Source organism: Monodelphis domestica, chromosome 4 (genome assembly GCF_027887165.1).
Source record: "Monodelphis domestica isolate mMonDom1 chromosome 4, mMonDom1.pri, whole genome shotgun sequence".
Classification (NCBI taxonomy): Eukaryota; Metazoa; Chordata; class Mammalia; order Didelphimorphia; family Didelphidae; genus Monodelphis; species Monodelphis domestica.
Genome location: NC_077230.1, coordinates 347,126,741 through 347,139,032, shown reverse-complemented (window position 1 = coordinate 347,139,032; position 12,292 = coordinate 347,126,741). Strand labels below are relative to the sequence as shown.

General features: G+C 50.3%; 1 protein-coding gene and 1 long non-coding RNA gene across 5 annotated transcripts in view; one reads left to right on the top strand and one right to left on the bottom strand.

Annotated features, from left to right (window-relative positions):
• LOC130453841 (uncharacterized) overlaps positions 1-12,292 on the bottom strand; it is a 44,527-nt gene that overhangs the window by 12,471 nt on the left and 19,764 nt on the right. The window lies entirely within an intron of this gene.
• Positions 1-12,292, top strand: part of ARHGEF17 (Rho guanine nucleotide exchange factor 17) — a 154,990-nt gene that overhangs the window by 139,278 nt on the left and 3,420 nt on the right. For 2 of the 3 annotated variants that reach the window (XM_016422014.2, XM_007491015.2), the window contains exons 13-20: positions 928-1,151; positions 1,835-2,103; positions 3,765-4,014; positions 5,246-5,332; positions 6,142-6,209; positions 6,454-6,602; positions 7,595-7,769; positions 10,903-11,166. In XM_016422014.2, coding sequence (XP_016277500.2) covers positions 928-1,151; positions 1,835-2,103; positions 3,765-4,014; positions 5,246-5,332; positions 6,142-6,209; positions 6,454-6,602; positions 7,595-7,769; positions 10,903-11,166 — 1,486 coding nt within the window. The remainder of the gene's footprint in view (positions 1-927; positions 1,152-1,834; positions 2,104-3,764; positions 4,015-5,245; positions 5,333-6,141; positions 6,210-6,453; positions 6,603-7,594; positions 7,770-10,902; positions 11,167-12,292) is intronic. The other variant, XR_008911440.1, reaches the window with a different exon arrangement.

Genomic DNA, 12,292 nt, shown 5'->3' with positions numbered 1-12,292 from the left:
CTAGGAAGCCACTTCTCTGCTACTTTCTCTTGGTAGCATTTTCCTCATCTGAAATTTTTATGCACAATGTTATCTAGATATGCCTTGCCCATCTTGATCTATAAAATTGATTATTTGGACCCATATTTGCCTTTACATTTAATTCTATTGCATTTAATCTTGATTCTTCCTATCTTCATGTCATCTTCAAATTTGAAAAACATGCCATATGTTCATGCTACTTCAAGCTCTCCAGACAAATAATTGTCCCAAAATGCAGAGCCTCACAGAGCCAAGCCCAAATTATCCAGAGGTTAGGCTCCAACATGGTGAAATAGCTTAAGGTCCTATCATGGGAAGATAAGTTAAAGGAACTGGAGATACATAACCTGGAGAAGAGAAGACTTGAATAGAGAACAACTTGGGAACTACTTGGTTTCAGGCTGATCTTTTATGCATTTAGCTGGTTTAGCTGAAGCAAAGGGAATGGAATATAAAGGGAAATGAGAAGAGGAGGTGGGAGAGAGGGAGATTGAGACCAGACCACAAAGGGCATCAAATGCCAGGTCTCCACTATTTGAAGAATTATCATATAAAAGATGGATTGGTCTTGTTCTGCATAGACCCAGAGAATAGAAAGAAGAGCAATGGGTAAAAATTATAGAAAGACAAATTTCAGCTTGATGTAAAGGACACTTTCCTAAGAATGGAGTCATCCAAAAGTGGAAAGGAATGTCTCAGTTTGTATAGCAAGTTCCCCCTCACCAGAGACCTCCAGGCAGAGGGCCATTTGACAAGAATAGTGTTGTGAGGATTCTTGGAAAGACGGAGGTTGGATTACATGGATGCCTGAGGTCCCTTCCTGTCCTGAGTTTCTTTGTTTCCCTGATCTCATTCCTGTTACTCAGTTCCAGCAGACACTGAATCCATCTTCTCCTTCTCTTTCAGTTTTCCTGTGCCTCCCCCAGCCATAGTACCTGTGCTGAGAGTGCCCATGAGGTGTGGGTGTGTAATAGCGATGGCTATGTGGGACAGGTCTGCCTGCTGAGCCTGCGGGCTGAGCCCACTGTGGAAGCCTGCATTGCTGTCTGTTCTGCCCGTATCCTCTGTATGGGATCTGTGCCTGGCCTGCAACCTGGTGGAGGTGGAGGAGGGGGCAGCAATGGCTTCAGGTACTGGGGGCCCCTGGGCCATGGGAACATGGTGGGGGTCAGAAGAAGGGTACATGCAAGCCACTCCTCCCCACTTCCAACCTTAGTCTGGGAATTCCTCTTAGAGGAAGAACAGGGCTTGGAGTCCAGGTTTGGGAATCTCTAGGACTAATCTGGGAAGTTTCCCAAAGGAGGGAGACTTGGAACAAATTTTTGAATTGCTATAGGATCAGGGGAGCTTGGACTGGGTAGTCCAAGGGTTCCCATGGGCTCTGATCGTGGCCCAATAATCCAAGACAGCTTCCTGGGAGGGATGAGCTTGGAGCCAGAGTTTTGAAGGTGATGCCTATGGCTTCCAGATCCACATATATCTGGGCCCAGACCCAGGAAAACAGGTCAGGTCACAGAGGCAAAGGGGAAATGAGATTCATGGACTCGGGGTAATAAGAACTATTGCTGAAGGCACTTAGATTGAGCCCTGCAGGGGCAGGGACTGTGACAGGAAGATTATCAGAATCCAGTGAAACCAGAACTATGGGGTTGGGGAAAAATGTGGCCAAGGCAGAAAGACTTCCTAGAGGAGGAAGCAGCTGCTGCCATCATCCCTGGAGTTCTGTAGAAGAATGGTAGCCCTCTACTGCAGACTTTGGGGAGGGTGGGACAGCAGAGTCTGGAACTTTCCATTAACTTTCCCTTTGTTGCAGGGATCAGCCCCCATCATTGGTAAGCCCAGCATCTCCCCCGGAGGTGGTAGCCACAGCAGCTGCCCTGGACGAAGGCAGTTCCCAGCCCTGCCTGCACATCTCCATCTCAGGCTCTTCTCCAGAGCTGCCCCCAGGGCCCACCAACAGTACTCCAGGCCCAGAACTCATGCCCTTCGACAGTGATGACTCCGATGATGAGTCATCCCCTAGCCCCTCCGGGACTCTCCAGAGCCAGGCCAGCCGCTCCACCATCTCCTCCAGCTTTGGCAGTGAGTGTCAATCTAGGGAGACTTCCTAGAGGCAGAGGTAGTCACAGGCTTCCTCATCTCTGGTAGTTTGGAAAGATGGGCAGTCAGAAAGTCAGTCCCTTTCCTCTCCCCTCACCCTAAGACCCAGGTGCCTAGCTCTGTGATATGCAAATGGGAGAGAAAGGAGACAGGATCATGAAAACAGCATGGAAGTACAGTGATCTGGTCCTGAGCAAGGTCCCTTCTAGCTCCATTATTCAGCCTTTCAGAGACCTGAGACCTGAGTCCTAACTCTGGGCCTCAGGAAGCTCACGATCTGGTTGGAGAGATGTGAGATGCCCATGGAACATTTCTAGAATGAAATAAGCCTCAGATCCTAAATGTTGAAGGAGCTCAGTCTAGAATAAGAATTCCCTGCAGTTTATGAGTTGTTGAGGGCTTCCTGGAAGAGGCAGGGCCTTTGCCAGGGTTTGAAGAACAAGGAAGATTTGAACAGACCTACAGGAGAAAACAGTTCAAGGTCTATACCTTTGTTCATTGGAAGGAATCTGGCTCCTGAAGGGAAAGTGGCTGGTTGACCTGGTCTAGCTTTGAAGAGGGAGAATAAGGAGGTTATCCACCCTGGTCAGATCACACCTGGGATCCCTTCCAGGTGCCATGTTGTAGAAGGGACATTGACAAAGCACAGTGCATCCAGAGGAGGGTAACTAGCATGGAGGATGGCCTAGGATTGGCCAAGAGAATTGGGCATGTTTAGCCTGGACCAGGCAGGGGCAAGAGCTAGGAGGAAATGATGATGATACTATTTGAAGGCCTGGCATCTAAAGGAGGGATTAGACTTATTCTGTTTGACCTCAGAGGGTAGTGAGTTCTCCATCACCAGAGATCTTCCAGCAGAGGCTGGATGGCCCCTTGGCAGGTATGCTGTAGAGGTGATCCTTTTTAAGGTATATTTAGGTTAGACTGGATGACTACTGAGGTCCCTTCCAGCCTTGACATCCCACCAACCCTAAGAAGTAGGTCCTGATGAGGAGAGAGAAAGAGGGCACAGCCAGGTTAGAGACCTTCAATGTTCCAGGCTGAAGAGGCCACACTTCCATGACGTCTGCTCCATGCCTAGGCTGAGGGGAGTCAGGACAGCTTCTTGAGCCAGGGAAGGAACATGGAGATGGAAGAGCCCTGAGAGAACCAACCTCCTTATATAATAAAGAAGGAAACAGAAGCCGAGAGAGAGAGGAAGGGATTTTCCTGAAGTTACACAGTGCCCAAGGCTTTCTCTCTTGCACTCCCTTTGGAAGGTGGTCCCATCCTCATGCGCAGGGAAGCAAGAAGGTAGAGGGTGGAAAGAGTCAGGAAAAAAAGCGGCTACAGGGGGCAGCTAGAATTGAGAGCCGGGAGGTCCTGGGTTCAAATTTGACTTCAGACACTTCCTAGCTGTGTGATCCTGGGCGAGTCACTTAATCCCCGTTGCCTAGCCCTTACCACTCTTCTACCTTGGAGCAGATACACAGTATTGATTCTAGGACAGAAGGTAAGAACAGAAGATTCTTTTAAAAAGTCTGCTACAATGGAAACAAATCTACAGGATGGATAAGGGAAGGATGCAAGGGAAAGAGGAAGAAAGAGAAATGGACAAGGGATCTAGGGACCTGGGAGTCCACATTCCTTTTCCCTCTCTCCAGATGAGGAGATGCCCAGCTCCAAGGAGGCTACAGCAGAGACAACCAGCTCTGAGGAGGAGCCAGAACCTGGCTTTCTACCCCTGTCTGGCTCCTTTGGCCCCAGCGGGCCCCACGGTGGTAGCCCTGTGGATGGACGAGCCCTTCGCCGTTCTAGCCGTGGATCCTTTACCCGGGGCAGCCTGGAAGACCTGCTAAGCATGGACCCTGAGGCCTACCAAAGCTCCATGTGGCTGGGCACTGAAGACGGCTGGTAAGCACAAGCAGATGGCCCCAGGGGGTGGATTGGGAGGGCCTGGGGGTGGGGGAAGGCAGAGCAGGCAACAATAGGACCTCAGCATCCTAGGCCAACAGTGCCACCAACAGAGCTGGGCCAGGTGGACTTCCCACGTGCTCCACTCTCACAATGCCTGCCCTCAAGATGCTCCAAGCCTAGCAGAGGGAGAAGACTATGCAGATAACTAAAGTACACAAGATCAAATGAGCGCTTTCCGACAAAGAGCCTTGTGAGGTCCAGGACAGGGAAGCGTCTAGGCGAGGATGAGCAGAGAAAACATCGCAGCAAACCCTCAAAGCTGCAGGACATCCTGCACAGAGGGCAGGCCCATTTGGCTGGAATTTGAAGTATATGAAAGGTAGTAATATAAGATGAGGCTGAAAAAGGAGGGTAGCAACAGATAATACAACCAAAGTAAAGACAGATGGTTCTGGAAGCATGTAACAGCTGAAGTGGATGAAGAGGAGAATTGAATGGCAGACCTCCCACCTTTGGCAAAGGACTAGTGGACTAAAGATGCTGAATGAGGGGGCAGCTGGGTAGCTCAGTGAATGGAGAGCCAGGCCTAGAGATGGGAGGTCCTGGGTTCAAATCTGGCCTCAGACACTTCCCAGCTGTGTGACCCTGGGCAAGTCACTTGACCCCCATGGCCTAGCCCTGACCACTCTTCTGCCTTGGAGCCAATACACAGCATGGACTCCAAGATGGAAGGTAAGGGTTTAAAAAAAATAAAGATGCTGAATTTGATGGTAATTCTTAGGCCAGTGTGTTTTTTGTTTTGCTGGAAACACCCATGGTTGTGACAGTAAGAGACGAGGGAAAGGGTGGCAGGCTGTTAGCAGGGGCTGACAGATTTGCCTCCCCAAAAAGCATCACTTCCATTTTTTAAATGGAAAAAACAAAACTCCAAAAGGTATTGTGGTAGTCCAAGCACATGACAGTCGGTACCAGAATGTTAATGGCAGAGGGACGCAGGTTGGTGACAGTGTGAGGGTGGGAGCTCAAGGCACTTTCCAGCATCCAGAAAGACTGACTTCTCTAAGGGGTCTTAAGCCTCAGCATGAAGGCCTGGAGTCAGAGCAAAGGAAGAACCAGCCAGCAGAGGAAGGCTGGGTTTGCCTTGGGCTGGGTTACGCAGGCGGGGATAGGGGCAAGGGGAAGGGCAGGGGAGAAACCGGCATCTGTCTCCTGGCTGTGGTCCCTGCAGCATCCATGTCTACCAGTCCTCGGACAGCATCCGCAACCGCAAGAACAGCATGAAACTTCAGCACGCAGCTGCCGTCACAGCCATCATGTAAGCCCCCCGCCATGGACCCTGAACCCCCAAGCCCTCTGGCCCCCCTGGACACTAACCCCCTGACTCCAGCAGCCCTGCCTGGTGGTGAGAGACAGAGGAGGGCTAATGCTTGGAGCGGAGAGAAGCTGGACCGCTTGAATCCAGCCTCGTGACACTACTAGCTGTGCGACTCTGGGAAAATCACCTCATTTCTCTGAGCCTCATTTTTCTCATCTATAAAATAGGGATGATAATACCAGAAGCACTTGCCAATAGGTTAATACATGTAAAGTATTTTGCAAACCTTAAAACACTCTATAAATAGCAGCTGGCACTGAATCCCCTGACCCAACTTTCCATTGGCTTCTCCCACCTGATTCTGTCTACCCCACTACTCTACCACTGACCCCCAATGCTGTCTCCTCAAGCCCACGCACCCATTGGGAGCACTGGGGTGGGGGAGGCGAAGCAGAGAAACCAGGTCTAGGGGACAAAGCGGAGCTGTGACCAAATCCCCGCTCCTCTCTTGCCTTGAGTTTCTTCATTTGTAAAACAGAGTTTGGCTTAGATGATGTCTAAGGTTGCTCCTAGCTCTGAGATTCTAAATTCTACAGTAGTAAAATTGCCCAGAGGTACCTGGAAAACCAATCATTGCCCTCCTCTTAGCCCACCTCCGCCACTCTCACATTCTAATGGGCGTCCCTGAGGTCCTCTTTGGGGGAGGCCATGGGTGAGCCCCAAAAGAACTCAAGCTCCTTTCAGGGACCTGTGCCAGCCACATGGAAAAGCTGACTCTTCCTTTCCTGTCCCCCAATCCCCCCGCTTAGGTACTTGGATAACCAGGTGTTCGTGTCTCTGGCAAATGGAGAACTCGTGGTCTATAACCGGGAGGCAGGTAAGGATCTTGGGGACCGGGATGTTTCTAGGTTCAAGGCAAGTAAGTGGACACCTGCGACCTAGAAAAGAGACCCAGACTCCAGCTGTGGTTGTGTGATTTGGGACTAGTCCGTTCTTTCCATCCTATGCTATCCCTAAGCAGAGGGCACCTGGGAGAGGGGAAGGAGAGGAGGGGTCTAGGGAGCACTCTGACGGGAGGCCATCCAAGCCCTCTCTTCTTCTTCTCCTCTCTCCCTGGGCAGGCCATTTCTGGGACCCCCAGAACTCCAAATCACTAGTCCTAGGAAGCCCTGGGAGCCCCGTTACCAAGATGGTGTCCGTGTCGGGAAAGCTATGGTGTGGATGCCAAAACCGAATCTTTGTCCTCAACACGGGCAGCCTGCAGCAGGAGGTACATGGGGCCAAGGGAGGAAGAGGGCCTCAAAGCAGGGAGAGGTACCATGTTAGATGAGATTGGGGACTCAACCGAGGGCCATTTGGGAACCATAGACACTAAGCACTCAGTCTTGCCATCTTGGCAGGGGTTGCTCTAGGAGAGGCCAAAGCCCCGAACTGAATCAGGAGGCCTGCCACTGCCATGTGGTGTGAGCTGAGGCAAGTCACTTCCCTTCTCTGAGCCTCAGTTTCCTCATCTGTAAAATGGGGCTAACCATCCTCCCTATCCTACAATATTGCTGTAAAGAAAATACTTCAGAAAACTTTAAATTGCTCTAAAAGTGGAAATGGTCATTCCCCTCACTGGACCTCAGTTTTCCCATGCATGAATTAGGGACGGCACCCCCCCCCCATCAGCTGATCAGCTCCTAAGTTTTTTTCCCTTAAACCCGCCTTGCTCAGGTTTCAGAGCGCTTTGCTCTAACGTTCCTAAGCTTTGATTGGGAAAATCAAATGAGACACCAGAGCTGAAGGCGTTTGAGTTCATTCATTCATTCAACTGAATACTCACTACGTGCCAAGCACTTTGCCGGCCCCTGGGCATACCCCTAAAACTCACTGCCCTTAAGGAGCTCCCATTCTACGGGGAAGAAGGAACACGTACTCCCATAAATAAATATAAAATGCAGACTCATTTGCGGGGCGGGGGGGTCAGGAACCGAAGAGATCTGGAGAGACCTCGCGTAGAAGGTGGCCCGCCCATGAGCTGAGCCTTGAAGACAGCTGGGGATTCTCAGAAGGTCAAGAAGGAAAGCGTCCAGGCATAGGATACAAGCCAGTGCAAAGGCCTGTAGGTGGGAAATGGAATGTTCTACCCAGAGAACAGCTAGTAGGCTAGTTTGGCTACAGTATAGAATGTGGAATATGTGAAGAGGAGGTCGTTATGTCAGATGCGCCCAGAAAAGTGAATGTCACCCCTCTTCCCCATCCCACCCCTCGCCACCCCAGCATGCGTTCCAGGTCGGCCTGGATCCCAACCGCAGCGTGGCCTGCATGGTGAACTCCAGCCTGGGCGTCTGGATTGCCCTGCAGAGCACGGCCCAAGTGCGACTGTACCACTCGGGCACCTTCGAGCAGCTGGCTGAGGTGGACATCACGCCCCCGGTGCACAAGATGCTTGCTGGTGAGGCGGGCCAGAGGCTTGGAGGGAGGGGAGGCCCAGGCTCCATGGGAGCCTCTGAGGACAGTGAGAAAAAGATGGAGGCTGGGGAGAAAAGACGATTTCATACAAAGGGCACAGGACGGAGGGTCCGTAGAATGGGGCTCACATTGCTGTTTACTAGCAATGTGACCTTGGACAAGTCTTGTAACCAGTCTCTCCAAGCTTTAGTTTCCCCAGCTGTAAAAGGAAGAGTTGGGTCTAGATGATCGATCAGCTTGCTTTTAACTCTGAGATCTTGTGAGATCTGTAGCGTTCTCAAGGTGCGTTCAAGCCTCTCAGTGAATTGGTTGCAGATGAAATATGATTTCAGATCCAAAAAGACCCAGATGGGTGACCCTGGGCAAGTCACTTAACCTCCATGGCCTAGCCCTTACTGCTCTTCTGCCTTGAAACCAATATCTAATGTTGATTCTAAGACAGAAGGTGAGGGTTTTTAAATAACCCGTCCCCAAAAAATTCAAATTTGACCTTAGACACTTACTAGCTATGTGATCCTGGACAAGTCACTTACCCTCTGCCTCAATTTCCTCATATACTCCTATACATAACACGACCACCTACCTCGCAGGGTGGTTGTGAAGATAAACTGAGATAATGTTAGTAAAGTGTTGTGGGAGAAGCACACCCAAGTTTGTAGCAGGGTCTTGCCCCATGAAGGGGAGGCTCAAACTCCCTTCAATCCAGAAGTAAGAAAAGGATTATTTTGAAGAAGAAGAGGTTTATGGCTGCTGGAATAGTCTAGGGGATAATCAGGTAGCCTAAGAGGAGCCGACGGAGAAGCCCAAGGACGAGTAGAGCGGCTTCTCTGGAGATGCACTCCGCTGTAGAGTAGCATCGCCATGTGTGGAGTGGCAGCTCTAGCTGTAGAGGAGCAGCTTCTGCCCGCTGTGGATTAGGGTCTGGGGGCTAGTCATCTCCCATTCCTCGCCTTTCCCAAAGCCCTGGAAAATGGGCATGGTCCACTTCGGATAAAAGTGTGGCTTAGGGAACAAGGAGCCTGCGCGGGGGCGGGGGTCCTTCTGGAATGCCAGAGTCCTCGGTGCTCATGTCCGGTGTTCCCCCATTGTCCACCTTGTCATCATTTGTCAATGGGGGGGAGATCTCGCTGCCCTTCTGGAATGTAAACATGGCGGGGGCGGAGGCAGCCCAGTCGGGGTCCACTGTAGGTAATTAATTCTGTCTAGCATTCAGAACTAAAGTAAATATCGAACAATATGAGCCATCGGTAAAACAGATGAGGCACAAAGTCTAGAACGTGGCAGATCCAGTACAGGTGATTGATGAACTGAGCAACGCTACAGATGTGTAACTCACGCCTGACTAGTGCTGAAAGTACAGTTTCAGTTGATGTTTAACTAGTGCTCCCGGTGAGAACGACAGGATTTCAGAGTATGAGGGTCCCTGTTACTGCCCCTCACTGCCCGCTGTCCGCCCCCATCAAAGGCACGTTGAAGACCTTCAAGGACTCTCCAACGGCTGGCTAGTGTTTTTCAACTTTTCTCCTGTGATCCCCGGTGCACTGAGTGTGAATCGCAGTCCGATAATAGGAGTGACTCCCCTGCCCTCAGAGCCAGAGGTCGGGGTGGGAAGGGATCTGAGGGTCAGAGTTACCGAAAGCACGAGGTCAAGGCTGGGCATGGAAGCAACAAGGGCAGAAGTGGACATGGGGGAGATGGCGTGGGAGAAGAGGCTGGTTCAAGGGACTGAAGTTCTTGACAAGGTGAAGACTACACTTACTTGGGGAGAAAGAGCCGTAGACAGAAGCAGAAGAGAGGTTGCGGTCAGAGACCCTCATTGCAAATGTCCAAGTCTCGGAGGCGGGAGGTCTGAGGAATGGGCTGTCATAGTATGTGGTAGAACCAGGTGGAGGAGGACGTCCTGAGACCTGATGGTGTGGAAGGCTGTAGTCAGGTTGTCAGAGGGCTCATCTCAGGGCTATGCTGCAGCCAGCTCACACCCGAGCCTACCTTAAATTCCTGGTGGGAGCCTTTACCTCTCAGAAATCAGGACCTGACTTAGCATTTGGTATGTTGTGGAGACTCGCGAAAGTGATGGAGAAAATGGTAATAATGTAGGCGAAATGTAAAGGTGTATCCCTCATACATCCCTGGTAATTGGTATCCTGAGGATGATGAAGAGTGGGGAGTCAGGGGGGACTGAAATCCCTGAATTTCAGAATGACTTAGAGGGTAAGAGATGGCAACGCCAAGGATGAAAAGAGTGTGGGGCATGGCATCTAAGACAGGGTGGTCAAGAAATGCTGCAAACTAGGAGGGATGAGAAATCAAGGAAAGCTTCAGGGAGAGGGTGGCTTCTAAGCTGAGCCCTGAAGGAAAGGGAGGGTTTCAGTCAGTGGAGATGAGGAAAGAAGTGCAGATCAGATATGGGAGAAACAAGGGAAAGGATGAAACCAGAAAACCACAAGTAACCCTCTTGGCTGGAACTTAACATGGGTAAAAGGAAATAGAGTGAATTAAGGTTGATAGGTAATTGGGACAGGTAGGTGGCTCAGTGGATAAGAAGCCAGGTCTGGAGATGAGAGGTCCTGGATTCAAATCCTAGCTGTGTGACCTTGGCCAAGTCACTTTACCCCCATTGCCTAGCCCTTACCACTCTTCTACCTTGAAACCAATACTTAATATTGATTCCAAGATGGAAGATAAGGGTTTATATTTTTTAATTTTTTTTAAAGGTTGATAAGTGGATTGGAGCTAGACTGTGAAATGGCTTGAACCTCAGTCCAAGAAGTTCACTCAGGTGATGGACCTTAAGTTAGGTCATCAAAGTGCAAAGGCTGGGCATCAGGAGACCTGAACTTGAGTCCTAGCTCTACCAGCGAAGTCCTTGGGAATGAGGACTGTGTGATCTTGTAGCTCCCAGATTTTCTTCTGTATGATTCAAGGGTTGGATTAAATGGTTCTGAAGGACCCCTCCTCATCTGTCATTTCCCTGATAGAGTTGTCCCCTGCCCCTTAAGGAGGATGATTGAAGGCAATTTTGCTGGGGTGGCCAAACTGGCCTGGAGCTGTGGGCATTTAGAAGGATAGGGAGGCCTCTGTGCCCCCTGCATCCCACTCATTCCCATTTTTCCTAGGCTCGGATGCCATCATACGCCAACACAAGGCTGCCTGTCTACGCATCACAGCCCTTCTGGCCTGCGAGGACCTGCTGTGGATCGGGACAAGTGCCGGGGTGGTGCTCACAATGCCCACCTCTCCCAATACCGTCAGCACCCCTCGAGCCCCGCTGAGTCCTGCTGGCCTGGTCCAGGGCCACACGGGTCATGTGCGCTTCCTGACCGCTATTGAGCTCCCAGACAACTTTGACCTCCTCTGCCCCCCACCAGCCCATGATGCAAGTAAGTGAGCCAGATTTTGAGGATACGATAACCCAAGTTGCCACTTTCTCCTCCCCGTAAGGAACATGGGTGGGACAGGAAGCCCCCAGGACACCCCAAAAATACAAGAAGTGAGTGTGGAGGGGAGGGGAGGGGAATGTTGCCAAAGTGGGTCACAGGAAGCTTGAAGCTATAGATGGAGGCAACTGCTCAGCCTAGGCTTTCTAGGGCAGTCCTTGTTTTCATGAAAAGAGAGACTTCTAGCAGGGCTTTGTGGAAGTGCTGTGGAAACTGTGGCCTAGTTTTCATTTCTGTGTTTGTTTGTTTTCTGTTTTGTCCCCCACCCCCACCCTCGCATCCCACCCCGGAAATATGACCATTGTAAGAAGTAGCTTAGCATGGTGAATAGAGGGCCATACTGGGGTCAGGAAGACCTGAGTTCAGGTCTCACCTCTGACATACACTGGCCAATTGTTTAACCTCCCAGTACTTAAGGCACTTCTCTAGAACTAGAAGTCGTAGAGAAAGGAATGGCTGATGTTGGCAGAGGCGGCTGTTTCATTGGGAGTACCCCAGAATGAAATCACATCTGGCCCCAGATGATTGCTGGCATATTCAATGGGAAATGGACTGAGGAGGGGCAAGAGATGGTTATACTACATAGGAAGTACCTTGTGGGAGATAGGAAGAAGATCAACAAAACTGGAAATGGGCTGTAGTAGATAGGACATGGTTTCTTATAGCTTTGGAATTATTAGTTATTCATGGTAGAAAGATAAAAGGAAGGAAATAAGAGAGGGAGAGAAGAATGAAGAAAGGAAGGATGGAGAGAAGGAAGAAAGGAAAGAAGGAAGGATGGAGAGAAGGGAAGAAAGTAGGGAAGAAGGAAAGAAAGAAGAAAGAGGGAGAGAAGAAAGGGAAGAAAAAAGGAAGGCTGGAAAGAAGGGAAGGAAGGAAAAAAGAAGGAAAAAGAGGGAAGGAAGGATGAAGGAAAGGAAGGAAGAAAAGAGGAGAAAGGAATAAAGAAAAGAAGGATAGAGAGAAGGAGGGAGGAGAAGAAGGAAGAAAGGAAAGGGAAAAAAGGAGAGAAGGGAAAGGAAGAAAAGGAAGGGAAGGGTAGAAGAAGAAGGAAAAAAGAAGAATGGAG